A 27,816-nucleotide genomic window follows, 5' to 3' on the forward strand; every position below is an offset into this window, starting at 1 on the left:
GTACCATAGTCCTAGAAAACATTGAGCCCCTGCTGAGCCAGAACTGTACACATTTCTCTGACTTTAACATACAGTTAAATCCATGGGCATCATCAACTAACCGTACCTTGATATCCCCTTATACACTCACAGCAGGTCAAAATGGAGTTGTTGCACCAATAATTTGTACAGTGCTGATGGTACTATGGAAGCATGAAATAGATATTGATCCGTGTGAATGCCTCTATTTTCTTCAGCAGCTTCTCTCGCAGGAGCTGTATGTGGGAGGCATATACATTAATATAACCTATGGTAATCCAACTTCACTTGGATTTTGTTTAATTTTTTTAAACAATGCAATTTACAGTTAAAGCTCTTTCACATTAACTGAAAAAACATTCAAAGGAACAAACTTAAGACAGGTTCCAATGCAGAAAATATTTGGCAGTTTGACGGCAGTTCACAGATGCAGCATCCGTCAGCTTTGCAGTCCTCAGCGAATGAGTCATCTTTCTGGAGCAGAAAGGTTTTTATATGCAAATAACCAATATCAAGGATTCATATATATTTGATGGGATTCTGAAATTCAACATTATCAGTGAAGGCACTGTTAGAACTGCACAGCAAACTTGTCAAAGTCAGACTGCGAAGCTGACACAAACTGTTATCGCTCCGTATTTCTAAAGTTCAATACAAGTTTTACAGACAATTGATTTGTGTCATTCAAACTGTTCATGCAAATATAAAGGGGCGAGAAGGTTTGCATATGGAGTCAAGTGGAATGATGATATTTTACTTTATCAATTTCATTCTGTGTATTTTCTGTATTTGCTCAATGATATACATATATACAAATAAATCAAGTGCCAAATTGAAGAATGTACTGATTTTGAATATTTCAGTCATTTTCTTTCTTTTCCTGAAAATTACAGATAGTGAACGTCATATGCTCGACGGGCTTCTCTCACCCCCCAGTGCCCATTGTTATCGCCAGGCTTTTTCTGCAGACGATGAGAACACAATGCTTCTTGACCCAGTTGGACCACATTGCAGGAATGCTGCTTCACGCTGGCAATGACATTTAAAATCACAATCCTCATTGTTGAAGGAGCTGAACCCTGACGTAGCCCCATCAGTAAATGGTCTAAACAGTCTCTTTTCATCTGGCATTTGCCATGACAGTTTCAGCAGGAAGCATGCAGCCATTCTCCCACTATTAAAGAAAAACTAACTTAACCTCAATGTCATGTCAGAAGAATCAAAACTCAGTCTACAACGCAATAAAATAACATTTAAAGCACATTAAATGCAACTACGAGCTAGGTAATTGTACTGTTTGTCAGATGTCTGTAACACCACTGAATGTTTATGCTATAGAAATCTCTTCAGTGACACTAAACATTAGTCATTAGTAGTTGCTGTGTCCAGATATATGTGGGCACTGGGGTATGAATCAATAAATATGTTATGCACATTTTGTTATTGTGACTTACCTCTTTTTGTCAATGTTAGTGTAAACAAAGTATGATCTCAGATCCATAGTTATATAAAGTTGAAGACTGTAAACGGCCTCTCATGATGCGCAATATGAAACATCCTCAGTCAGAGCCAGTTGGATTACTTGCTATTGTTTCGCATTGGCCCTTAGAGATGACATTGTTTGAGAAAGATAAAAAGTCAATGTTCCCTTAATGGCTTAACTGGACTTCTACAGTCTTCAGTAAGTGGAATTATTAGCTGATAAAATTGTATCTATTCACACTTGGCATTAAAACAGCTATGATGACTTTATAGTCCATTCAGACATTCGCATTGATACTTATTTTTTAGTTATCTACAACAGCATTCTTATGCCATTATGACATTGAAGTGTCATTATCCATAAACTCTGTGCATAGTGTTTAAAATATAGCAGTACTGTCCCACTGTGGCATCCCTTGAAATGCAATAAAAATATTGTTGGCATGACAGCAACATTTCATAACTGTCCATTGATTGCCTCTTTATTAGCTCATATTCTATACTGTTAATGAGTTAGCATTTTGTAAAGGTGTTCCTCAGGGACACAGTACGGTACTACAGTACGTTTTGATTTTGTCATTTAACTCCATAATAAGAAATATATACAGTCACAGTGGAATCCACAACTTTATCCTTTTGGAAATAACACAAGAGAACAGACAGTTGGTGAAAAGCAGGAGGAAACTTTAGATTGTAAAGTAGATGAGGAAAACCAAGCAAATCCATTTGTGGAGTTCAGCTTGTTCTATTTCATCATTATCCTGCATCAGGAACATTGTCTTTTCCAGACAGGACGTATTTTGTTCACTTTGATTACCACTGTGTTTGCAGACTCTATGGTCTTATTGCACTTTATAAAGCAGCTCATCTCTGTCTGCTCCTCTTTTTGCTCTTAGTTGGAACAAAACAGCCTTGGATATGACACTATTGTTTTTACAGAATGAAATGCATCGGGACCTTGAAGCCAAAACAAAAAGTAAATAAAACTATAGGGCATGTTTTCCTCACTACATCACTCTCATAAACAACAGGTTGAGATATAAATGATAACTGTTTATGAGTACAGTGCAAAGTTTGCTCTGAAGATGTATCTTTAACAGCGATACTCGCAGGGCAGTTCAATTCTGCAGCGGCACAGCAGGACCTGCCTCTGTCCTTCATTTTCAGTATCATCCTGCTGTCTCAGTAAAGCTGCTTCACACATACACAAAAATTAAATACACATAAGTTACACAACAAAAAAACAGCTCAGTACAATATGGAAAAACACCACAGGAAGAGACAGACCAACACATATAAGACAGGGATGGAGCTCCTATATGTAATCAACAGGGTCTTGCACTTTATTCGCAATCTTCCAGGAGGTGAATGGAGGGATGCAAGAACAGAGGTGATGTGGGACTGACTTCTGGTTGGAGAGTTCAAAAGGGGCTAATCATGACCTGGTAAGTAGGTACCATTTTAGTTTGTTTTTGTTTTGTTTTCTAATCCACCGTTTCTATAGAAACACCGAGGGAAATGATGCCTCTTTCTCCCTGCAGCTTCGAGTGCATTTGTAATGGAGTAACTGAACCAAGACACAATACAAATATTATGAAATGATGAGCTGCAATATGTAAAAAATGAACACCTTGAGTTCTATTAAGCGTTTTGCAAACAGTGCTCTTGGAAAGCCTTTATTTCAGTTCATGGACGGGAGTGCACCTCAAGCTTTCATGTTTCTTATTAAGTTATTTTTATCCTCATTAAGAAGCCTCCTAATCCTCCTGTCCACTTGGGTCTGTGCGAACAAGAACAGTGCAGCATTTCATGGAGACCATGCTGGCTCTTGTGACTGGCCTTCATACCATTTGTCGCTGAGGCGAGAAGAGTCTCATCCTTCAGCTTGGCACTCCATGTTTCCCACTGATGCCTTATTATCTGCAGCAGCTGCGAACAAGGTGAGTACAAATATATTGATTTTTGATGCCCTGAATTGCCAAGTCTCGAGGGTACGGTTACACAAATGTAACTTCGAATGCTTATAAACATCCATGAGAATTGAAATGTTTTCCGACTGAATGGTTAAAAGCACACATAAATATACACAAACATACACAAATGGCTGAATGTTATGTTGAAATTCTGTATTCTTGTATAAAGCTCTGTGAGGACTAGTACTCCTGGTTTTCCAAATTTTTTTCCTGTTTGCTGTGTTTGGTCAGGAAAACAAAGGAGTATTTTTTTATGCATGAATTGAGACACACACTCACACACACACATTCACCAGTGATACATAATGGAAAGAACATATGTCATGCAGGGTTGACCTCCATCTAGTGGCAGAACTGATTCCCGCTTGAAACGCATTAAGATTAATGATTGAGTCCCTGTAACACTGAGGAGACAAGACAATAGTTAGAATAGAGTGAGCTGCAGCGAGCAGAATAGACCCCAATAAATTGTGAGAGAACAAAACATACAGAACAATAGAATAGAATAGTGTCATTTATAAAATATTGAAAAAGTAGGACTCAGGATATTGCACTGAACAGTAGATAAAGTAGAGTTCCTTGAGAATAATCACCAATACGTTCTACTCAACATAATGAATCTGGTAAAGATTTTTACACAGGCCTTCCTATCTTACTGCAAATATTATTTTTTTTTAAATTACAAATCCTACCACAAATTACTATGTATCTAATTATGATAATGTGCACAGATAATGATTTATAAATATTGGCATGATACTATGAATGTAATTATTTCTAGGTGCAGAGTGTACATAGTAATTACAATTATAAAAGTTATTATACAGAACAAAAAGTTTTATTAGAACTGAGAAAAAAATAACAGAGTTCCCTTCAAATGTATGATTTAGTGGTTTATTTTTAACAACCTTGCTCTAATTTAACTTTAATTTCACATTTATTTAACCAGGGTATTCTTTTTAAGGGGATTTGGCTGCTGAGAGTGGAGCATAAAAAATTACATCCACAACTACAAAGAATCGGGTCACAGATTAAACTATACTATAAACATATAATGATAATAATGAAATAAGCCATAAGTCATAAGCCAAGAAAATGTGTTTTTTTATGAACTGACAAACTGACTGCAAAATTACCTGATTGATGTTTTTCCCAAACTGCCAGTTTCTTGTGATTGAAACCCAATATCAAATAAAAACTGGTGAACTCTACATTTCCCAAGAAGCCTGTCAGTAACAGCAGCACTGACCATAAGTAACCTTTGTTCTGTTACCTTTGACACTAATCAGAAAGTCAGCATTTTCTATACCAGCGCTTTGATGTTGTTGACTCTTATCATCTTAACCACTGTTATTATTGACTTATTGTACAGTAACCTGAAGCTTTAAGCGTGGCTATTGTTAACAGTAATAATACACTACTACCATTCACAACTAAAACAAAAGCAACACAGTACGGAGTTCAATCCAAGAGACACGGTGGAAAAGGCTGCAGGTATACAAGACACCATAAAGCAATATTGACTGTTTGAAATTTGAATTTTTCCTCAAATGAAGGTGAGCCCAGCATTAATATTAACATTTTCAAGGTCTAGTTGACTCTTGGCTCTGCAGCGGTGTTTGGGCGTCTCATTATCCCGTTCAATTTACAATTCTAGCACTTGGTTCACGATTCAGTCAGAGACCCGACAGTTCAAGCATGAAATGTAGAGCTGTTTCTGTCAGAGTTAATTTGTTAAACCTTCCCAATGTATTCTGTCTCCATTTGTTTCCTTCTTTCTTAAAATAAGTACATGTCATAACTCTGTTCGCCTTATCTGCATTTTCTTCCAACAAGTTTTCTGTCACACTGAAGCCATCAATTTTATAATGTCATAAAATCAACACTGCATGCAACACGTCTAATTGTACTAAAACAGCAACAAAAGCTGAAAATGTCCTTCCATGTATTTACCACCTCGCATTTAATATTCAGTTTGAACCTATTTCTTTTCAGCAAAAAGCAGCAGCTTGCAGGCGATACATTCTCACAATCATGTCCATCTTTAACAGAGCTCAACATTATCTTTAAACCTGAAATAGTCGGTGCACACGGGCTCTAGTCAATGGGCCTGAAGGGGATATTATTTCTTCAGCAGCATGATTGATGACACTGTAAATTTAATTAGAATTCAATTAGTGGAGGTATTTTCTAAGCAATTCACCTGGGGAAACCAAATGTGCACTCTTCCTGAATGATGATGTTTGTTTGCTGTGTGTTTTATTAGCTATCAATATTGTCATAGCGGGAAGAAGAGTAGGTTGTTTAGCCTGAAAATGTATTGTGCCAGTTCTCTCACTGTTCTCCTAGCACTGCTTTAAGCAGGAAGCTCCAAGAAACATGACCGTACTAACTGCCCACCATCAAATTGCAATCACCAGTTTACAACTAGCTGGTAAACACAGTGCTGTGGTTGGTAAAGACCAAAGAAGACAGACTTTGATTACCAAACAAGTTTGCCATAACAAGCCGAACTACTGTTTCCGTTCTCTCACTGCACTCATAACGCTGCTTTGGCTTTTCAGCAAAAAACAGTCCCTCCAGGCAAATCTTGCAATTGTAATAATTAATACAAATTCAGGATCATTGGTGACAAGGAGGCTGTGAGGGTTTCTTTAAAGAATGATGACCAATGATCCCAAAAAATATAAAAATATAGAAATAAAATAGAACTTGGTTGAACACAGCTGCAGGTCATTTTGACCCGAGGACAACAGGAGGGTTAAACATCCGAAACACAAGGTGCTACAGGGATGTGTAGCACATTGCACTCTGTAACTGTCTCCAAGTCAGTGACATGAGCCAACTCATTCAAATAATAATAAATGACTGCACAGAACATGAACAAGTCCTGTTGTGTGGGACATCTCAGATTTATTGCAACATCAGAGACTCACTTGTTCCAATCACTACCGGCGTGTACAGATACAATGCATGCTGTAATATGTGAACAGTTACACGTGTACATACAGTGGTGTGAAAAAGTGTTTGCCCCCTTCCTGATTTCTTTTTTTTTTTTTGCATGTTTGTCACACTTAAATGTTTCAGATCATCAAACAAATTTAAATATTAGTCAATAATAGTCGATAACACAAGTAAACACAAAATGCAGCTTTTAAATGACTGTTTTTATTATTAAGGGAGAAAAAAAAAATCCAAACCCACATGGCCCTGTGTGAAAATGTGTTTGCCCCCTAAACCTAATAACTGGTTGGGCCACCCTTAGCAGCAACAATTGCAATCAAGCGTTTGTGATAACTTGCAATGAGTCTTTTACAGCTGTGGAGGAATTTTGGCCGACTCATCTTTACAGAGTTGTTGTAATTCAGCCACATTGGAGGGTTTTCCAGCACAAACCCCCTTTTTAAGGTCATGCCACAGCATCTCAATAGGATTCAGGTCAGGACTTTGACTCGGCCACTCCAAAGTCTTCATTTTGTTTTTCTTCATCCATTCAGAGGTGGACTTGCTGGTGTGTTTTGGATCATTGTCCTGCTGCAGAACCCAAGTTGGCTTCAGCTTGAGGTCACGAACAGATGGCCGGACATTCTCCTTCAGGATATTTTGGTAGACAGAAGAATTCATGGTTCCATTTATCACAGCAAGTCTTCCAGGTCCTGAAGCAGCAAAACAGCCCCAGACCATCACACTACCACCACCATATTTTACTGTTGGTACGATGTTCTTTTTCTGAAATGCGGTGTTACTTTTACGCCAGATGTAACGGGACACACACCTTCCAAAAAGTTCAACTTTTGTCTCGTCAGTCCACAGAGTATTTTCCCAAAAGTCTCGGGGATCATCAAGATGTTTTCTGGCAAAAATGAGACGAGCCTTAATGTTCTTTTTGCTCAGCGGTGGTTTCCGTCTTGGAACTCTGCCATTCAGCCATTTCTGCCGAGTCTCTTTCTTATGGTGGAGTCATGAACACTGACCTTAACTGAGGCAAGTGAGGCCTGCAGTTATTTGGATGTTGTTGTGGGGTCTTTTGTGACATCTCGGATGAGTCGTTGCGGCGCTCTTGGGGTAATTTTGGTCGGCCAGCCACTCCTGGGAAGGTTCACCACTGTTCCATGTTTTCTCTATTTGTGGATAATGGTTCTCACTGTGGTTCTCTGGAGTCCCAAAGCTTTAGAAATGGCTTTAGAACCTTTTCCAGACTGAGAGATCTCAATTACTTTCTTTCTCATTTGTTCCTGAATTTCTTTGGATCTCGGCATGATGTCTAGCTTTTGAGGATCTTTTGGTCGACTTCACTTTGTCAGGCAGGTCCTATTGAAGTGATTTCTTGATTGAGAACAGGTGTGGCAGTAATCAGGCCTGGGTGTGGCTAGAGAAGTTGAACTCAGGTGTGATAAACCACAGTTAAGTTATGTTTTAACAGGAGGGGGCAAACACTTTTTCACACAGGGCCATGTGGGTTTGGATTTTTTTTTCTCCCTTAATAATAAAAACCTTCATTTAAAAACTGCATTTTGTGTTTACTTGTGTTATCTTTGACTAATATTTAAATTTGTTTGATGATCTGAAACATTTAAGTGTAACAAACATTTTGTTATTGCATTCATTCGCTTAACAATAATGAGTGCACAGTTAATTCCCGATCACGCACACACACACACACACACACACGCATGCACGCCTGCACACACACACACACACACACACACACAGTTCATACCAGTCTGTCACATTCCACTTATTCATCCAGTGTTGAGAACAGAAAATATACACATTTAAAGTTTGGCCTTGATCGTATATTTATTTCTGTAGATGTACATATCATCTGAAGGCGTGGGAGGCAAAGATATGAAATATCAGAAAGGATCAGAGAGGAGTGATCTTTTTGTGTATGTGTGATAGATTGAGTTAGGTTATTCCACAGCTAGAAATGTTTAATTTCACTTGCTTTTAGATTCACAGTGAACAGTTAAAGATCAGTCACAGCAGAAAGTTCTTCAGTTTGTTTTTTGAAATAAGCAATACTAAAGGCTTTTTCATTTGCTCCCATCTCTTTGTTTGACCCCTTCCATTTCTCTGTTGCCGTGTACAAGGTACGCTTGCATTCGCCCCCCCAGAGTGGCTTCTGCATGGGAAATACTGGGTCTGTTCCACGTCTGGCAACTTGGACAACTCTTTCATTCATTGCTCGATGGACAAGGATGTTTTGTAACCCCAACATTCACATACAAAGGCATTGAAATCACCCGAACAAGTCTACAGGTAAGACACTCACAAAGCTGTGTGTGTTCTTCTGGATGGAAGCAAATTTATTCCCCGTTTTTTTTCCGAGATTGATCACTGGAGAGTTTCCTTTAAACCTTTTATCTCTTAACAGCGCTCTGACACCTATTATGGCTTGTGAGGAAATCAAAATATTTAAAATTTTATTGTTCTGCTCCTGTTTTCCGCATTAAAGTTACTGCTTTCCACAGGTAATACAAACTCAGCACTTCCTGTATGTGTGTCCAATTAAAAGCCCTCAAGCATTTGAGTGGACAGATCATTCTTTCAAAAAGGTTTTAAAGGTTTACAGAAATGTGACTCAAATGTGACAATAGCAGTTTAGATGATTAATCTAAAACAACAGTTTGAAGCACGGTCATTCGAGGGTGGATCACAAATTTCAGAGACTGACCCGAAGCACTATCATGTGCACAGAGCATGGGGAAGCAATAACCTTTGTGATTAAGTATTCAAGTTTTAGTCGCTTCATCAGCATCATCCCCTGAGTTACACATGTTTTTGTGACCGCTGGTTCTGGCACATCTGCGTTTTTGTTTCTGAAGGATTTCAAAGGTTTTAATGCCGATTTCCTCAGTTTGACAAAAATTTCAATGTGCGCCCTCTTCTAAAGTCCATGGAGAAATCGCTGATCCGCCCAGACCAGTGGTCACAAGAATGTTTATAACAGAGGTGCTGATGTTCATCAAGTGATGAACTTGGAATACTTACTCACGCAGGTTATAGCCTTTTCCTTCCCTGTGCATGCCACGGTGCTGCGCACAGGTTACCCGCAACAGCAGCAGTTTCAAAACTTCTTGGTCCACCATCATATTGTTGACTTTGTTAAAATAAAGTGATGAAGCAGTAAAGCTCCAAACAGCTTGCACATGTTTCCTGCCCATCAATAACTGGCGAACACACCAAGTTTTTAACTAGCTGGTAAAACAGAGCCAAAGAGACACATTTTTCCCTCAGTAGTTGGAGGAGACCAAAACAGAGCTAAATGTAGTCACGTTATTGCACTTAACTATTCATTCTGTGAACATAAACATGCCAACTCTTACTCACTGTTGCTCTATATTTGTATATGATTCAGTTGCAAATCTGACAAAAGAATAAAACGCATTGTCTTTATCATTTTCTCTATAATTTGCAAAGAGATTCAGTTTTAGCCATAAATTGTCAAGAAATGAACAGGAATTACAGTCCGGAACAATAAAGTGTTTTTAAGAAATAAAGTTATTTTATTGATTCTAAGATTGGAATTAATCTAAAATTGCTTTCTGTTATTTACTAACCACACCTACATGTACAGCAGTGTGCTCTTGTGATATTTGAAGACTTGCATATGATGAGCAGCAAGCAAAACATTGACTGTAATACAGATATACTGTGGCCTTGTATGTAATATAAGATACTTGAAAGAGAAGGCACGTTCTGTGCAGTAAACTAACACAAAAATGACATTCAGCTACATCAAGTAAAAATGAACACTTCACAGACAGATCTTAGTGCTTTTGTAAGTCCTGGCCATCACTGTGAAGGAAAGCAAAATTTTGCTGGTCACCAACATCCCATGAACTCTCCTGTCGGGGAAGAGCGAAAGAAAAGTAAGTGCTGTAATCACGAAAGATTATCCTTTATTATGGTGTTTTTAAATAGCATCTAGTAGAATAGTGACAGATATTGTAATTGGGGCTTACTTTGAACCTTGCTTTCGCCTCCTGCACTTGTCTTAGCACAGGTTCCCGCTCTATAAACGGATATTGAGCAAATTAAATCCTGAAATAATTATGAAAATTGTTTGAACTTACAAAAATGTACACGTATTATATTGTATAGGGTTAATGACATGATATTGCACACAATTACAATTCAAAGAAATGAGAAGTTGACTTACTGTGCAGTCTCCAAAACTTTTTTGCCAATAAGACTAAAAACACAAGGAGCACGACACAGAAACACCCCACCATAGACTCCAACAAGGGACTGAAACGCAGACAGAGCAGTCTGAGCAGCCAGTTCAGACTTCAGCATCCATTTAAACTGAAGACACGACGGCACAATAATGAAGAAGTGCTTCATTCCTACCTTTGACTGTCCCAGGACTCGTTAGTGATGGCTTTGGGTAAAGGCGGGTGTACAACAGCCTGATCTTGTGGAGGCGGAGACGTCACGGACGCTGCTGCTGAAGATAAAGATGTTACACATAAAGCTGGGAAATGATATACTGTGATAAGCAAAAGAGCGTTCGCCACCACTATACGAAAAGTTCACAACATAAATTTTCTTGATAGGACTAATCAATACTCTGTACAGTGTCGTTGTTGATTTTCTTTGAACAGACAGGTCACAGATGAGGTTGGAGTCGAACATCAATTTATCAGAATTCTTTATTGGACATAAATCATGGGAAGAAATGCACAGTTTGCTGGTCTGCAGAATTTCTTCAATTCTCTGAGGAAAACGTAAAGCCTTTATACCCCCCCCCCGTTACATAGAAGTGGGGGTGGGACATACATGGGTGTCAGCCAGCTTATACATAGGTCCGAACCTGGAGGTCAGCTATATGTTCTTCCAGGGAGAAGTGCAGAGCACAGGCATGCAGGACATAAGTCCACATATGGAGATGGTCAGAATATAGGCATGCAGGACGTAGGTCCCTATATAGATAAGAGCAGACCACACTGGGTTAACCAGATACATCTGTTCAACCAGAGTGCGTCCAGTCACACAGAGTTCATCTGTGACTAACAGTGTGTGTGTGTATAGTCACACAACAAAGTGCAAATATATACTAATAAGTTGTGTTGAGACTGCTCATAAGCTGCTATAATATTACGTACAATGTTATCAATCCTAACATGTATATGCAGGAGATATGAAGTATCTCCACAACAGCTGGAGACCTGAGTGCCCCGCCATCTGTCACAAACACATATTGATCTTTAAAGCTGCTTCTTCTCATCTGAGCGGCTGCAAAGTGACATGGAGAAAAGGTAATGCAGCTAAAGAAGTGTGCATTTATTTTATACCAACCACAAAGGATTTCATTGACATTTGGGAGTTTCGGGCGGCAGGTCTGACATGTCGATGAGCAGTTGATTTAGAATAATGAAAGCATGTATTTTGAAAGGTAATATTTTTACCTATGCTAGCAGCTATGTGTACAGGGATTTTAACTTTGATTTGTCTGTTGGTTGGCTGATGCACCATTTAATAGTGAAATATCTCCGTTTTGAACAGGTATATGACCTAGAGGATGGTCTATGATAACTTTGGAGATCCTGGTATTATTATTAGGGCAACATTTTTATTTAGCCAAAAGTGTTTGTCCGGAAGTACACAATGTTGCATGCTTACATGCTACACTAAACTGTAAATATGACAAATAATACCGTGTGTACAGGCAGCTGGGAATTGTACCACTTTGGATTTGAGAGCGTTCAAAAAAGCATTGTAATGTATGCTGCCATCTGCCAGTGGGCCATCACGATAAGAGTGAGCATAATAATATGTTAATTCCACTGCAGGATAGATATTGGTATCGGCATCCACAATCAACCAAAGAAGTCGGAAAATATTAGCTTATTGGATAGCATGAAAATGATTAATACTAATTCAAACAAAACAAAATCTCCTCATTCAGCTTTAACATTAGATAAAATAGGAATGACTCACTTACTGTTTTGGATTCCTATTAAACACATGAAACGGAGAATAATTTGTTTATGCTTTTCATATAAAGTTTAAACCTCTTTCAACCTACTAGTGGCGGTGGTGGATCGGGGTGTGACCAGCACATACACGGACATCTGCTTCTGCCCTGCACAACACAAGTACCAGCCACTATCTCTCATCTGCAGCTTCTTTAAGGTTACAGTGAAAGCCCAAGTTCTGTCATCGCTGATGGCCACCGAAGTGTCTTCGAAGCTGCCGTCAGAACCCGTCAGCAGACAGGAGCTCCAGTCTCCACTCCGACACCACTTCTTCTCACTCTCTCTGTTGGCAGGCGGTCACAGGGGAGTCAGCAGTTGAATTTAAGATTTTGAACAAGGCTTACTGAACTGTGTTTTGAACAATTAAGAATTTAAATGGGTTTAGTGTTGAAGGACTAATCATGATATCATGAAAAAGAAAATTGAATACCTGTATCTCTCACTGTAGAGGCATTCAACTGTCACGCTGCCTCCTTCCTCTCCTCTCACACTTCTGCTTACAACTGACATACCTGCAGAGATCATCGTTTATTTCCATGGAAGTCCCACTTTCATTGTGGTTCAATGAAGGATTATCAGTTCAAAATCCCAGCATTACTCACCATGAATGGCCTTGATGCGAGTGATGGCGACATCGTCACGCTCAAAAATGCCACCTACCTCCACGCCGCACGTGTACCACCCAGACTCCCCCTCCTTCAGGTCGTTCATGGTCACTGTGAACATCTGCTGCGCCGGGTCGTCGAAAATGCTGACTTTGCCATCGGCCCGGTTGATCGAACGGGGATCGTCAGTTCGAGCCAAGATGGAGCAGAACTCCCTGGTCCACCCCCGGCACCAGTATTTTACATTACTGGCATACTTAGGCTCGTAGTGGCACGGGATGGAGAGGGACCGACCCTCCAGCTCTGCAAACTCTTCCAGGGTGGTTACGTTACACAGGCAGGCTGAGACAGTGGGGATGATTGAATGGTACGAGTTTGAATTTAATCTTTCAGTCAGTCATGCAGCAGAACAGCTTTCTGGCGGTGGACACTTCTTATCGAAGAATTAAGAAGTGGCCTGGAGCAACACTTGTACAGCATTTATGGTTTCAGCTTCCTCAGTTAAAAAAAAAAAACACTTTTCCTTCTTTAACTCCCCTCTCCATACTACTTATTCGAAAATTGGATTATCCCTTCATAATACATAGGCTTTTGAAGGCTTGACAAAATAAACATCAAACATAATGTTGCCAACGGGCAAACAGGAGGCTTGGAGGATTTACAAAAACACAAAAGCCTGCGCCGTCTCCTGCAAAAAAACATCCTTTCTAGTCTGTCTTCAACAAATTATTAATACAGAAAAGTAATAAAAGAGAAGTGGAGTATAAAAAGCATTTACATTATAGTGGTTGCCAAAAGTGCAACAATACAGTGAGTAGGCGGCGGCATAGGCATTAATCAGCCTCCTTTTTCATCAATTATCTGCAGTTTCTAAGGCTCTTTCCACTACTTTTATAACCAGATGACCTCAGTAGTCATAGTTATTACCTGGGATCCATGGAAACAGGCTGACGGTGAGGAAGACGAGGCGTTTCAACGACATGTTTCAACTTCAGGTTAGGGTTTCAGGTTTACCAAGCGAATTCTCTCCTCTCGTGAAAAACACAGACTCCAGTTTGGCTATGTTTGTTTTCCTTTGGTCATGTGACCTTAGTTTGGGTCCAGATGTTCCGGATGTTAACCATGTAGGTGCCAGTAAGATTTTTAGATTGCGACGTACTTTAAGAGAATATTTGGATGAAGCTTCTGCGCACAGCCCCCGCAGATAACAGTTCCTTTCCGATGCGCTCAGTGCGCTCAGTGAAGGCTGTTTCCAAAGTGTGTTGCTCTGCTGTTGCTGCTGCCAGAAAACCTTTCATGGTCATCCATTTCCTGGAAAACAGAGCTGAGAAACGAAACCGAACTGTGTCCCTGGACACTACAGGCAGGCGGGAGAATCGAAACTTATCTTTCCAGCCAGTCATGTTCCTGGTCATATTCCAATATCCAGTCCATTTACTGGGGAAAACCCGGTTTACATCACTGTTTGTTTGGGTTACAAGACCATTTATTTTGCTGAACTTTACTTCTGTCTGTCAGAGCATGTTGATGGGGTGGGGGGGGGGTCTTTTGTTGGTTTGTCTGACATCATTTCAAAGCTCTGACTCTGAAATGTTTTCATATTTGTGATGTTTTTCTTCCTACAACTGCATGTTTAGGCTTCACTGTGCAGAATGACGTATGTGTAGAGTTTAAACCTAGAAGGTTGTTCTCAGTCATCTCTGAGCTCAGACACGTACTAAACAGTTCAACTTTAGGAATGAACTATATTTGCATAGTATCTTGCATATATATCTTTTTAATGAGTGAGACAGGATGTTAATTAAGAAGTTTAATTGTATTTAAGATCACCATAACAGACCCACATCATTGTTCCAAGCAGTCTTTTTATTTATTTATTTTTTTTAAAAACATGTCCAAAAGGGATATTTAGTGATCCTTGCCTCATATGTTTTACCGAAAATGGTGACATGATGCCTCCTAATGTTGACATTGGGGTTGATGCCATTGACTGTATACAAAAATAAAATAAAACAAAACAAATAAAATGTGTTGTTTATCATCTAAATAATAAATAAAATATGCTTGACCCCGTCGAATTCGGGACGCTGATTCAAGAGGACTGAGGGGAGAACCAAATGACAACACCGGACCTGACAGTTCAGGCAAACCTTTTAATGATGAAGGCAAATCGCATAGTCGGCAGTCGAGCCGCTGAGTTATGCCACTTCTGTAAAGAGATTTATATGTATTATTTAATTTTGAAACAGGAGGCGTATTTGTTGTCATTCCGCCTCTCTTAGGCTATTGCGTACATAAATCAGTATTGGAATTGTTGGTATCTTTATTAGTGAGTTGTATGTAGGAAGATTGGTTTGGTATGTGGTACATAATCAAGAAAGTTTGGAAACCATATTATTGGGATTCTAATATTCTGATTATTTCTCAGTTGTTTGACAGGAATATGAGTGTTTTACCTGCCACCAGCTTAACCCTCGTGTTGTGCTTGGGTCAAAATGACCCGCAGCTGTGTTAAACTTTTGCTTTTAAGCTTAAATGTGAAATGTTGCTGATAATATTTAGACTTGAAAATAATTTTACATGCAAGACTTTTATTTGTGACAGGAAATTTGAACAAAGTGAATCAATGATCTCCACGTGTATTCCACCGCTGACTGTGTGTTATCCAGTTTCCTTTACCTCCCCTGTACACAGGGCAAGACATGTAATGAGCAACATAATGATGACAATATAACATTTATATTTGATATGTAGAGGTCATTAGATGGACTGTCTTTTCGTCTGCAATAAATCACCACAAGAGTCCGATCAAACCTGTCCGGGGGAAACTTCGGGCGCCAGACTTGATGTGGTCTGTTGTTTCAGACAATTTCCAGTTCCGACTGGCCCACGCGTTTACACAGCAGCTCGGCTGTGGCCTCGGGTCTGTGCATTGTGTGACAAATGTAGGCGAGTATTGGCTCAGCGCAATTTTGGAGAAATTGTGTTGGACTCTATTATTTCGTCCAGAACAAGTAATAGAAGCCAACTCTCTCTTTGCTTGGGGAGTTTGTGTTCTCGCTGCGCCCTGGAAAGCTGCAATAGCACCGCAGTTGTAGCGATGCAGTCTGGAGGGTGAACACAACAATATCTGCAGCGTGTGGGAAGTGGAGGGAGACGTACATAGAGTAAAAATAATGTTACAAACCAAAGTTCTGCATTCAAACTGGACATCAATAAATGTAATAAAGTGTTGTCCGAAAAATTGCAATTCAGTCACATCAGACTTTTACGTTGCAGCTCATTTCTGCTGGGTTGTTAATTTAATCACCAAAGCATCATGCTTTATGTGTGGATGTTTTGGATTGTAAAATATGAAACTGCAAATTACTAAAGCCGTGACATAAATGTAATGTTTTAAAAAATACAATACTTCAATCATAATGTAGTTGAAGTTTAAAACCATCCACCGTTAACAATTACAGTCTTTTGCTCTTCAGGCTCTGAGCTTCAGCACAATCAGTGTGAAGTAAAAGAATGGAAATGACATTAGAGTCAAGCGTCAGCTTTAATTTGACTGTTTTTACGTCGGTATAGAAAAACATCGTGCGGCCTTATAGCATAAAGGCATAGAAGCCTCACACCAAGAGAGATCTGAAGGTGTCTGCAGTGAAGGTCTGGGAGTGCATCTCTGCTGATGTTTCTGAGCCCGAGACTTCAAACCCAATATTAGACACAGTTAAATACAGTTGTGTCCCATTTAAAGGATCTATATGGTATAAAATCAAACTTCAATTGCTTTTTTTCTATTATAAAGCAGGTCGAGGAGTGATATACATTGATATCAATGTGCCTTAAAAACACAGACACAGAAATACTTTCATATTCTTAGTGGTACTCCAGACAGAAGCTGAAGGGAGGAGATGTAAAACTATATTGAGCTTGTAATATCTTCACATGGATATCAGGACTGCAAATAAAGCACTAGAAAAGCATTAAACATTTGACCTTTATTGCATTTTTTTAAGGTTGAATCTCAAAATTTGGGGTAAAAGGTCGAATCTATAACTTTTCTACACTATAATGTCTAAACCGACGAGACCTGTGGTATAAATTTTGAGTTTTGAGCTGACATTATCCCAAATGTTTTCAACAATGCTTAAACCAGAGAAATCTGTAGTTCTGTTCAAGATAACAGTTTGTTTCATTGGGTCGCCTGTCAGTGGCATCATATCCACTTTACCACCTCTCCGCTCCGTTGCACTCCTGGAAACACTCCCCCGGCTCAGGGGAAGCTGAGATGTGTCGGCTTGCAGCAGCTAATGGTAGCCGGCTAACTGCGGCAGCTAACTATTAAGTTTCCGTGGCGCGAAGACAAACTTCCATTTCACTGAGCCTCACCCATGAACTACATTTATTTCATGGATATTTATCACTAAAGGAGACAGAGGAATGACTATTAGACACACCCAGCAGGACAGAGAGAGAGAGCACCTAAGCTTTTTCCAACAACTACTTGGTTGTTAACTTCCCTTTACAAAATGATTTTCTTTGCAATAACCAGCAAAAGAAAGGAAATATAAATACATATACTTACAGAGCACTGTCTATTTTATATCATTTAGAAATGGACCTTTTTGATAAATATGATGCATGTTTACATAAAACTTTTACTTTATCTTTAACCAAATCCATCCTTTGCATGTATTGTGACCTGATAATATATCATGAGTAAATTTCTCTGCCTCAAAAAGCTCCCTATTATATAGTGAAATTGTATAGTGAAGTAATTATTATTGAAAAGAAACTGCATTAGTCATCACAAGTCTGCCATTACAGTTGATTTTATTTCTTTGTGGCAGTGCAAAAAGGGAATGCTTTACAAATGTTAGCGTAAGAAAAATAAAAAGGAAATAAAAAGAATCATTTTCCCATTAAGAACACTGAACTGCATCGATTTGACAGGAGGCATCTAATTCAGTGTTGATGGTGTGTGGGAGGGAGCGTCCAAATCAGCGGCACAAAAACAGACGTAGCGCCGTGTCTTGTCAGGGGGCTTTAATAACTCCTGTTGTCACGATCTGTGGAGAAAGGAAAAAGAAACCGGCGGTGGTTGGTGGGCGGGTGAGTGACATCGAGGTTACGGAAGCAGGTATTCAGAAGCAACGCAGAAGCAAGATAATACAGCGTGACCTTCCCTGCCGCCAGCGAGCAGAAAATGTAATACCGCTGTTTTCTAGTGAAACAAAAGCAATATGTGGCATCATATGGACCATGTCCCCAGAGAAGCATCTTATCACATGAAATATCTGGAGCTTTTCCACGGAGGAGGAAGTGATGAGCTCGCAACGACGGATAATGTGACTGAGAGCACTCCAAGGACATCGTATATTTCCTATATGTCCGTTTATTGTCTGCCGAGGCCCGACTCTTTATCAGACACATACTGGAGATTTCCGTTGAATGTATTGACACTGATTCCACTTAAATGGTTTCTTTAACCGACTGGTATTCATTTTCTCTTGTTGAAAACTATTTTAAAAAAAAACAGCATCAGTGCTAAAAATTAAAAAAATTAAAAAAGGCTAGTAGCAACTTGTAATTAACTAAATTAAATTAAATGAAATAAGATGACAAGAAAATGAATCTATCAGTTAAACTACATTGTGGCAATGGGACTGAACAAAACAACCCCACTTTGAAAACACCTCAAATGAGAATGCAGGTGTATTATATGTACCCGATGTGAGTTGGATGTGCAGCCGTTTCAGCCAATGAAGTTCATCACAACAAGATGGAGGACAGTGTGAGCGAACAGGAAGTCGGCGAAGGCTCTCTCCGGGGAGATGGACAGGAAGTCTCCTTTGTTCAGTGGGTTGATCTGGATACGAAGACACACTGAGAGACAAAGACAGAAGTAGAATCAGTCTTCCATCTAGATATAGATAGATAGATAGATAGATAGATAGATAGATAGATAGATAGATAGATAGATAGATAGATAGATAGATAATAGATAGATAGACAGATAGATAATAGATAGATAGATGGATAGATGCTTTATTAATCCCCAAGGGGAAATTCTGGAATACAAATAATACAAGACAGTAGGACTGCAGCTAAACACTAGTTTTATTAAACAGTTTATAACATCTGCAGTTTTTAGTAGTAGTTACTGAGACAGAGACAAAGTTAGGTTTCTGAACTGAAACTAAAGCACTGCTGTGGTTCCCATGGTTACGTTTATACGGAAAAGTGGCTACCAATTTAAGCATTATGTGCATCTGTATGTTGGAACCTGACAAAACCCAGAAACAAGAGGAACAATAATAAACTGCATATATAGCAAACAAAACATAGTTACAACATGCTTTACAAGAAAGAAAGAAAAAGAGCACGTAATAAAACAGAGTAAAACAAACTAAAATGCCATTAAACATGAGTAAAATCACCAAAAGGCTTTTTTTTGTTTTGTTTTTTTAAAAGCTGTGTTTTTAAACGTGATTTAAAAGACCGAGTTTGTAGCCGTGCTGTCCTCAGACAGGTCGTTATAAAGTGAAGGAGCCCGAACCCTCACCCAGGATCGGACATCAGCACCAACCAGCTAAATATTAGTAAAGTATGAAAACAGCTGGTGGATTTCAGATCAAAAAATAACGGTTTACTACCGAGAGGCTGGTGAGTTCGAACATTTATCTGGCAGCGTCTGACAGATGTTCACATGTTAAGAAGTTAATGTCCCACCGAGCTGCAAACGCTCCGTCAGCTTTGTGTATCCATCTGGACCAGAGAACAACCAGTCAGAGCCTGACAGTCACATCCATGCTGGCCTATCACAGATGTCGTTCCAGGTGGGGCAAGATGTAAATATGTTTTTACAGAACAAAATGTAGAAAAAGATGCTTGGGCAACATTTTTTTTAAATTTATAAATACATTTATGAAATTTTCCAGTGAAGTTTACTGTTTCAGTGCACTGATGTCAGTGATGACCATAAACAGTAAAAATATCCTGTTGTAAAAGTGTTTGATTACCACATTTGAGAGATCATTGCAAATAAAAGTGTGTTTATATACAGAACGTATATATATATAAAGAATTTCAGCCACTATATATTTTGTGCTCCCTAATATTGCTACAAGTCTCAAAAACACAGTATCGGTCCAGCTTTATAGATTGTATAAGCACACGATGACACGCCTATTACACACCATGATACAAATCTGACTTGAACCTGACATGACAGTGCAGCACGGCCGATGTGATGAATTGAATAACGGAGAAGGCGCTGGCGATATGAATGGTATCCTCTGGCGCTCCATTTGCTGCCTCTTTAAACTAAACATCTTTGAGGTTTAGATGTTTAGGGTTCACTGCAAACATCAAGCCGACCTCTCTCCACCCAGTTCACTGTTTGTGGAAGAGTTCAAAGGTCATCCTCACCTGTGGGAATTTACTGCTGAAATCAAGACCGATGAAATAAGACAAGTTTATGAGGAAACACATCTGTCCTTTATAGCAACAGGCCTGCAATAAATCATACCTCCAAGGATTACACTGTCGTTGCATTAGTTTTGGAAGCTGTAGTTTGCAATTGAATTGCACATAGGCGACTGCAAAGTGTAATGACACTAGGTGTCCAATATTTAGCCTGATAGAAACCTGAAGGGCCTACAAGAAGACATAAGCCAGAGCAACGCTGCGTGAACTGGCAACTGTGCACTTTATAGTACAAGAAGCGAGTCAGCCACACTTCTATACTCTGAAAATATGTGTGTTTGTTTTATTTATTTATTTTAACATAAAGACAAGCAGCAGTAGTTTGTTTCAGCTCCGTAAGATAACCGGTGTCTGTCATCAAGTCCACCGATTTAAAACCCTTTAATACGACGTTTTTTGGTTTTTTTTTTTTAATTTCCCCGGGGGCAAAACATCTGTAGCATTTAACTGAATTTACCTGCGAGAATGAAAGAGCCCACACACGAGATGAAGCCCGACAGGAAGCTATTGAATGGGAAGGTGCCGACGAGCAGACAGTAGAGGAACTGCAGCGCTCCTGTCAACAAGATGTACAGCAAATACGAGTCCACCACTTTCAGCTTGTTGGGCGTCGTGGTGGTGTACTCCTCCAGAAACCGAGAAATAACCGACAGCACTGAGTTCGACATGATTGCGACGTCTGAACTTGTACAAAATGGGTCGATACGCGAGTTTTTGCGCGGCGTCCTTTTCCTCAGACGAACGAGTGACGTGTCCTCGTCAACCGGAAGCGGCCTTGGTTGTTACAAAGAATGCGTTCCGACGTGTAGCTTCGGAACGACGGGAAAACGGCCCTTTGTTTGACAAAAGCAAGAACGGGAACACAAAGCTGTAAAAAAAAAAAAAAAAGAAGGAGGATTTACTCTGCCTGTAATTTGCGATGCAGCTGTGTCAACTGCGTTCTTGCGTTTCAAAAGTTGTAGGTGCCCAAAAGGACACAGAACCTTATTTGTGGATCACGGAGTCTAACAATTGGGATTTATTTATTTTTTTTGAAATCTAGTTTTTAATTTGACCAAAATGAACACACAAGAGCATAACGAGCGTGCGTAGCTACAGCAATGCACCAAAACAGCGCTTTTAACGGGGTGTCCAATGGGTAATTTGTGTCTAACAAACCCAACTAAATGACTCCGCTGTGAAAGTGACGCAGTAAAGCGCTTCTCGTTGTCCGCAAACAGATATTCACACTTTGTAGGGTTTCAGACAAATGCCGCTTTTTTTTTTTTACGCACAGGTGACACTTCCTGTTAAAAGACGATCTTTGTTCTCGGTCAGCTGACGTCGGAATGAACGCTTTACAAAACATTTAGAAACTAGCATACAGGACCTTCGTGTCATTTCAAAGCAGGTGCAGCAGAAAGTGTGTTATCAGCATTGATTTGACTGATTGGAGTAACTGGGATATGTCAACGGATGGATCCTGCTACAGCCGCAGCTCCTTTGCAGGCCGATTGTGAAACAGAGTAAGCGACTTAGCCGGAAACAACCATCAACAACACACGGCTACCTCCAGTGTTACCTCGCTTTTAATTACTGGATGTGTTCAGACTTTGATTAGGTTTTAAATATAAGTCGTGCTGTAGGTACCTGAACCCATCTGTAGAATGTTTATAGGTAAATTTATGTTTGTTGTTTTTTTTACATTTATTTATTATATTTTTCTGATATTACACGTGGTCAAAATGATTTATTTTTTAAACTTTATTCTAATATAACACACTCTGCAACTTCCTGTATGAGTACTGTAAGTAGAGATATGAGGGTTATTGTATGTAAGATGAGGCTGCAAGAGTCACTGCTGGTATTATATATAATAGTGATTAAATCACATTGTTTCGAGCTGACCTCCCTGACAAAGAGGCTCTTTTGCATCGTCATCGGCTGATGACAGGAGTGATTGACACTCATCTAAAATGACTCAGCAAAACTTAGCTGCCCTGTTGATTGGAGGCCAGGTGAGAAAGGCCCGGGGTGTGTTGTCCGCTGTATTAATGGTGGGGGTAGAAAGGTGAGACTGGCCTATTTCTACCTGCAGTCCGACAGGAAGTAGCAGGCGAGACCACCTCAGCTCAGTTTACCCACTCTTTTTGTTGTAGGACAGACACTGAAGAAAGTGGGTGAGACACTTGTTGCATTGTTATGCAATGACTGATTAATGAATGACTAATGGCTAATAAAGAGGTCACAGGTAACCAGGATATGTATTAACCACTGTGGTGTCTCCATCCTGACTGTGGTTGACAGCACGACGGCTTTGAAACGTGACTCCCTCATATGTTCGTCATGCAAATAATGATAACACTGACCACCGGCTTTAACCTTGGACTTGTGCCAGCAGCATTCATATTGAGCATTCAGCATGTGCCAAGCATGTCTTCTATCTCTTCATTATTAACATGTCTTTCCTTCCATCTTGCTTTTGTTAGGTCACGTTCAGTGTGGAGCTGGTGGCCTTCCTGGCGTCCAACCTCCATGTCCCTTTTGAAGACGACAGAGTCTAAGATTCTCGCCTGTAAGAATGTGTTGTCATGAGGCTGTGTGATTGTATAACCACCGGAAACTAATATTATTCTGGTGGTTGAAGCTGCTAATCCTAATTGTTACATTGTTTTGGTGTCAACAGGTATCCAGAATGACCTCTGGGCCAGGTTTGTGACCTTACCAAACCAGGACCGAATATGGACCCTGACCCTCACCAACAAGGCGGTTTGCAAACTTGCAGAACAAGGTGCTGACCTCTGCCATCCTATCCTCAGTCTGTGTTTGTTTAAAGGGAGGAAACTGGTGCAATCCCACAGAGCTGTGAAGTCTGCATTAGTCAGCCCCTCCAGGAAATTAATAAGATTCAACCAACATCCGTAATATTTTTGGGAGCTTTGCATAATTCCCTCAAATTCTCCACAGCAAAGTTATTCAATAGAGGCTCTGTTCAGGGCATTGTGTCATAAAATAAGCCTTTCAAAATAAAGGTGGCTTTATCAACAAAAATAAGCCCTCATTTTACATTCAGCAAGGCTGCTCAACCTCTCCCCCAAACATCAAAGCAAACCTTTGCATGCCAGTTGACTGAAAAAACAGCAAAAAAAAAAAGGAAGTGAATGGGTTTATAGGAAACGTGATCGTGTCATGAGAATTAGCTGTGATCCATTTTATGAGTTTTGTACAGCCTCCTTCAATTTGTTTTTGTGCAAACAGTATGTGTTGAATTCATATTATTGAAAAGAATTTGAAAGCACTTTTCTTTTTTTCTTTTTTTTTTTACAGAGGAAGTAGCATGTGTATCCACTATTTGTTTATTGCTTTGTAAAGCTACGTCACGACTAGAACTAAAAAAAAAAGTCCAGTTATCTCATTTGCAGTATGCTTATTATCATATAAAGTGATTACATATAACTTTTTAAGTTAAGAACAAAAACCTTTTTTTTTTTTCCTACACAGTATTTTTGTCAACTCCTATAATTTTTCTGCAGAAAAATCACATAAAACTCTGCAAATTGCATCAGAATTTTTTGAGAAAAGGCAAATACATAACTACATCTTCTTCCTGTTTGTCCTCTAGAATCTAAAACTCCCCTGGTGATGGTCCACGGCTTTGGAGGAGGTGTAGGCCTGTGGATCAGGAACCTGGATGCCTTGAGCCACTCGCGGCCCGTCTACGCATTCGACCTCCTGGGCTTCGGCAGGAGCTCCAGGCCTCCCTTCCCCTCAGATGCTGAGAAGGCAGAGGAGCAGTTTGTCAGCTCAATTGAACAATGGAGGCAGTCTGTAGGCCTGGAGAACATGATTCTGCTGGGACACAGCCTGGGGGGCTACCTGGCCTCCTCCTACGCCATCCAGTACCCTTCTAGGTAAACATGCTGATGAGATGCAAACTAAAAACGACAGAGGAAACATCAGAGGCAGGTCTGGATTTAAATAGCTGCAGCTGTGATTTCAGTGCTTTGTTTAAGGATGAAGAACTTCAGTCCGTCAGCTGATATGGAGAGAGTTGAGTAGAGAAATGAAACGGGTCAGGGTTTTAATATTGACATTTATATTCTACTAATTAATTCAAGATGTCATTTAGAAAACTCGTTTTGATCCGCTACTGTTGGAAAAATTACTCGGCGGCTTGGTTCAAAATCAAACATATCGGACATTTATTCTTGCAAGAAGGAGCAAATACATGCACACTCAAAGAGAGGTGTGCAGCAGTGCTCCACGTCACTCCTCCGTAGGGCAGCTTTTATACAGTGTGACAAACAGTTGACAGTCACTCCCATTCCCTTTGTATCTGCTTTCGTATGATAATACTGAGTTGGTTGTAGGTCACAAGATAAGGACACAGGGGAGTCCTCGATTAGATGCGGAAAGTAAAACAAAAAGGAAACACTTGCAAATAAGAGAAAAAACAGAAGAGACTTTTCGGAGCCACAATGCAAACAAGAGGAAGAGACAAATCTTTTTTTCCATCAGCTACCGTTTGCCCTGTTGAAGTTACCGCATTTCACGTTAATACAATCTCAATACTTCCTGTATCTGTTTCAAAATAAAGCCCTCTGCATTTCTCAACGAGGCTTTTATTGTGAAACATTTGCAGGTACATTTTCTGAAATTTGACAATAACTTTAGATGAATAATCCAAAACAAACCTTGAAAATAGTGAGATTCTCTCATTGACATTATTAAATTAAAGCAAATATAATATCTAGGCTACATTATTGACTATTTTATGTAAATTTGCCTCACGCATGTTACAGGTGGATTCTGGTACTTCAACTAATAGCCCTACACCCTTGGTCATGTTGAATATTATCCAGGCTCATCAGCAACATGAGAAAACAGTGATGCTAATAGAGGAATAGTTTGACATTTTGACAAATGCACTCATTTGCTTTCTATCTGAGAATTAGATACAACGCTCACACGTCTGCGTGGTAAATATGGAGCTTCTGCCCGCAGCCTGTTCGCTTAGCTTAGCACAAAGACGCCTGTAAAACCATGAAACAAACAAAATATAAAGTGTCAATTACTGAGTTTTTGATGTGCCAGTAGGAGGATTTTGTTACTTCAGACAGAGCTCGTCCTCATGCTGAGTTAAGTTAACCCTTTGCTGGCTGTAGCTTCATTTTACCACAGATATGAGAGTGATATTAGTGGGGTTTTTTTTTTACCTCTCAGCAAGAAAGCAAATTTAATGTGAAAGAGGGCACTCGCGGTGCAAATTCCCCCAGTTTCTCTCAGCTCTGCAACCTATTAGTTTGGTTTCATGGCCTGAAACTGTACTGTTTTGGTTCAGCTTCCCTTTGATTTCAGCCACCTCAGGCATCTCTTTCAGCTAACGAGCTGTTTTCTGACTGATGCGGAAATAACCAAATATTAGCATGAATGTTCGTTGGAGCAGCTTCGTTTTCTGCCACACAAAAAATAAATAGTTTTTGTCACTTTAAAGTAGCATTTGTACAGAAACTGTAAGAAATGGATGAGAACATGTCAACTGCAGGCTGTACTTTCAGATTATACCCCTTTTAAAAGGTACATCCATATTGTGTTGTTTTAGAGACACAGCAAAACAGGAAGTGTACATGGTGCGATCAAAAAGTTCTGAGACTGTTGCTGTTGCATGTGATCGGAGAGGAGCACCGTAACGTCGCACGATACACAACGAGAGCAATGCACACCAATTAGTATTGGTATCTGTTATGTTTTCGCAGGGTGTCACACCTCATCCTGGTGGATCCCTGGGGCTTCCCTGAGCGTCCCCGGACACAGAGCCAGGAGGACCAGGGGACGGAGGCGGTGAAGAAGCCGTCCATCCCCCGCTGGGTGAAAGCTATTGCAGCGGTGGTTTCCCTCTTCAACCCGCTGGCCATCATCAGAGCAGCGGGCCCGTGGGGTGAGATGTTTGAGTATCTGTCTGCTGTCGTGCTGCGGCACATGTGATGCTCTTTAGTCATCTCACACTGCGTCTGTGATTGACAGGTCCGGGCTTGGTGAACAGATTCCGTCCCGATTTCAAAAGGAAATTTGAATGCCTGTTTGATGATGACACGATGACGAAGTACATCTACCACTGTAACGCACAAACCCCAAGGTACGTCAAACGAAACGCACGCACGCACAAACACACACACACACACACACACACACACACACACACACACACCAGAATTTCTGAAGACAGCCTGCAAAGAGCTGAGATTGAAAATAGTGACATCATCACTCGTGCCACACTTTTCTCGTCCTGCCAGTGGAGAGGTGGGTTTCCGGGCCATGTCGGAGTCCCTGGGCTGGGCCAAGAGGCCCATGCTGCAGCGGGTTCAGCTGCTCCCCCCCTCCATGCCCCTCACCATGCTGTATGGAGCACAGTCGTGGGTGGACAGCTCGTCTGGGGACATTGTAGTCCAGATGAGGAGCCAGGCCCACACCAGAGTGCTGGTGAGTGGAGATACAGGCATGAAAACAACATGGAGACATAAGAATCTAAAATGTGCAGTTCAGCTTGAAATCAGCGTCATTAAAAAAACATGTTTAGCTTGTTTTAGTTCATTTGAACACTCAATAAGGCTGTATGATTTCTGACTGCCGTTGTTATCGTCTCTGTTTGACTCTGCAGCTGATAAATGCAGCTTCTCACCACGTGTATGCTGATCGACCAGAGGAGTTCAACAAAGTGGTGGAAAATATATGTAGATCTGTTAACTGATGTGTGTTTGAGTGTGAAAGGACCGAACATAATTAGACAACTAACCGTGGTGTTTTCACTGCACGTGAAGCTTTGGTGCATATGACCACATCATGAGTCTGAATGTAGTTATGTTTCGAATTGTACAGTTATCCATATTATTGTTGTAAATTTGTGTCATTATATTTGTTCGCCAGTATATTAAGTAAATATCAGTAAACATTTAGTAAATATATTTATGTTCAACCGAACGACTTAATCCAGCGCTAAATGATTTATATTTTTTAACTAAATGAAACACGCACATCTCTCTGGATGCACTTGTTTTATTTATTACTCAGCAACCACATGGCCACTGATTTGCATTTTAACATGTGCCTGACATGACGTTGTTTCTTTGATCCCTCCGCTGTCTGTATCAAACCACTGTCTGTATTTTATACCATGAAAACAATAAAATACACATATTTGAGAAACTTCTCACACGTGATGCACCTCACGGCCCGACCAGTAGGGGTCAGTAACAAGTGTCATTTCTGTTCTGCCCTGCTTGCCTGTTGGTGCATGGT

The 27,816-nt window shown here is 40.1% G+C and overlaps 3 protein-coding genes across 5 annotated transcripts; 1 reads left to right on the forward strand and 2 right to left on the reverse strand.

Annotated features, from left to right (window-relative positions):
- Positions 1 to 8,247: 8,247 nt before the first annotated feature.
- On the reverse strand, positions 8,248 to 14,372 carry pigr (polymeric immunoglobulin receptor). 3 transcript variants are annotated; one of them, XM_069164521.1, is made up of 8 exons: positions 13,990 to 14,370; positions 13,060 to 13,404; positions 12,888 to 12,969; positions 12,508 to 12,740; positions 10,830 to 10,923; positions 10,639 to 10,727; positions 10,442 to 10,491; positions 8,248 to 10,324 (listed from the first exon to the last, which is right to left on the reverse strand). In XM_069164521.1, the coding sequence occupies exons 1-8, from the start codon at positions 14,042 to 14,044 to the stop codon at positions 10,247 to 10,249; spliced, it is 1,026 nt and encodes a 341-aa protein (XP_069020622.1). In that variant the 5' UTR covers positions 14,045 to 14,370; the 3' UTR covers positions 8,248 to 10,246. The 3 variants fall into 3 exon arrangements, 2 of the variants coding, with proteins under 2 accessions (XP_069020622.1, XP_069020621.1); XM_069164520.1 differs by having other exon boundaries at positions 10,830 to 10,926; positions 13,990 to 14,369; XR_011179020.1 differs by having other exon boundaries at positions 10,312 to 10,324; positions 10,442 to 10,520; positions 10,830 to 10,926; positions 13,990 to 14,372.
- A 3,497-nt stretch (positions 14,373 to 17,869) lies between these two features.
- Positions 17,870 to 21,343, reverse strand: dad1 (defender against cell death 1). The gene is made up of 3 exons (XM_069164548.1): positions 20,999 to 21,343; positions 18,782 to 18,939; positions 17,870 to 18,122 (listed from the first exon to the last, which is right to left on the reverse strand). Exons 1-2 carry the CDS (start codon positions 21,207 to 21,209, stop codon positions 18,809 to 18,811), a joined length of 342 nt encoding a protein of 113 aa, XP_069020649.1. The 5' UTR covers positions 21,210 to 21,343; the 3' UTR covers positions 17,870 to 18,122; positions 18,782 to 18,808.
- Positions 21,344 to 21,835: 492 nt separating this feature from the next.
- abhd4 (abhydrolase domain containing 4, N-acyl phospholipase B) lies at positions 21,836 to 27,723 on the forward strand. The gene is made up of 8 exons (XM_069164547.1): positions 21,836 to 22,046; positions 23,010 to 23,095; positions 23,207 to 23,311; positions 24,143 to 24,431; positions 26,277 to 26,458; positions 26,545 to 26,656; positions 26,814 to 27,000; positions 27,179 to 27,723. The coding sequence occupies exons 1-8, from the start codon at positions 21,997 to 21,999 to the stop codon at positions 27,266 to 27,268; spliced, it is 1,101 nt and encodes a 366-aa protein (XP_069020648.1). The 5' UTR covers positions 21,836 to 21,996; the 3' UTR covers positions 27,269 to 27,723.
- The last annotated feature ends 93 nt before the right edge of the window (positions 27,724 to 27,816 follow it).

This window comes from Embiotoca jacksoni, unplaced genomic scaffold, assembly GCF_022577435.1.
Source record: "Embiotoca jacksoni isolate LCO1_2020_lvr unplaced genomic scaffold, fEmbJac1.0.p SCAF_31, whole genome shotgun sequence".
In the NCBI taxonomy this organism is placed as follows: Eukaryota; Metazoa; Chordata; class Actinopteri; family Embiotocidae; genus Embiotoca; species Embiotoca jacksoni.

What these genes read in the sequence shown, in the direction of transcription:
- pigr (XM_069164520.1), bottom strand. Translation starts at nt 14,044, where the DNA reads ATGTCGTTGAAACGCCTCGTCTTCCTCACCGTCAGCCTGTTTCCATGG. An exon ending in CTCTACAGTGAGAGATACAG is followed by an intron (nt 12,741 to 12,887) that starts GTATTCAATTTT and finishes GCCTGCCAACAG; the next exon opens with AGAGAGTGAGAAGAAGTGGT. An exon ending in CCGATCCACCACCGCCACTA is followed by an intron (nt 10,927 to 12,507) that starts GTAGGTTGAAAG and finishes CTTTATCTTCAG; the next exon opens with CAGCAGCGTCCGTGACGTCT.
- dad1 (XM_069164548.1), bottom strand. Translation starts at nt 21,209, where the DNA reads ATGTCGAACTCAGTGCTGTCGGTTATTTCTCGGTTTCTGGAGGAGTAC. An exon ending in GGGCTCTTTCATTCTCGCAG is followed by an intron (nt 18,940 to 20,998) that starts GTAAATTCAGTT and finishes TTTGTCTCTCAG; the next exon opens with TGTGTCTTCGTATCCAGATC.
- abhd4 (XM_069164547.1), top strand. Translation starts at nt 21,997, where the DNA reads ATGGATCCTGCTACAGCCGCAGCTCCTTTGCAGGCCGATTGTGAAACA. An exon ending in GCCATCCAGTACCCTTCTAG is followed by an intron (nt 24,432 to 26,276) that starts GTAAACATGCTG and finishes ATGTTTTCGCAG; the next exon opens with GGTGTCACACCTCATCCTGG. An exon ending in AGGCCCACACCAGAGTGCTG is followed by an intron (nt 27,001 to 27,178) that starts GTGAGTGGAGAT and finishes TTGACTCTGCAG; the next exon opens with CTGATAAATGCAGCTTCTCA.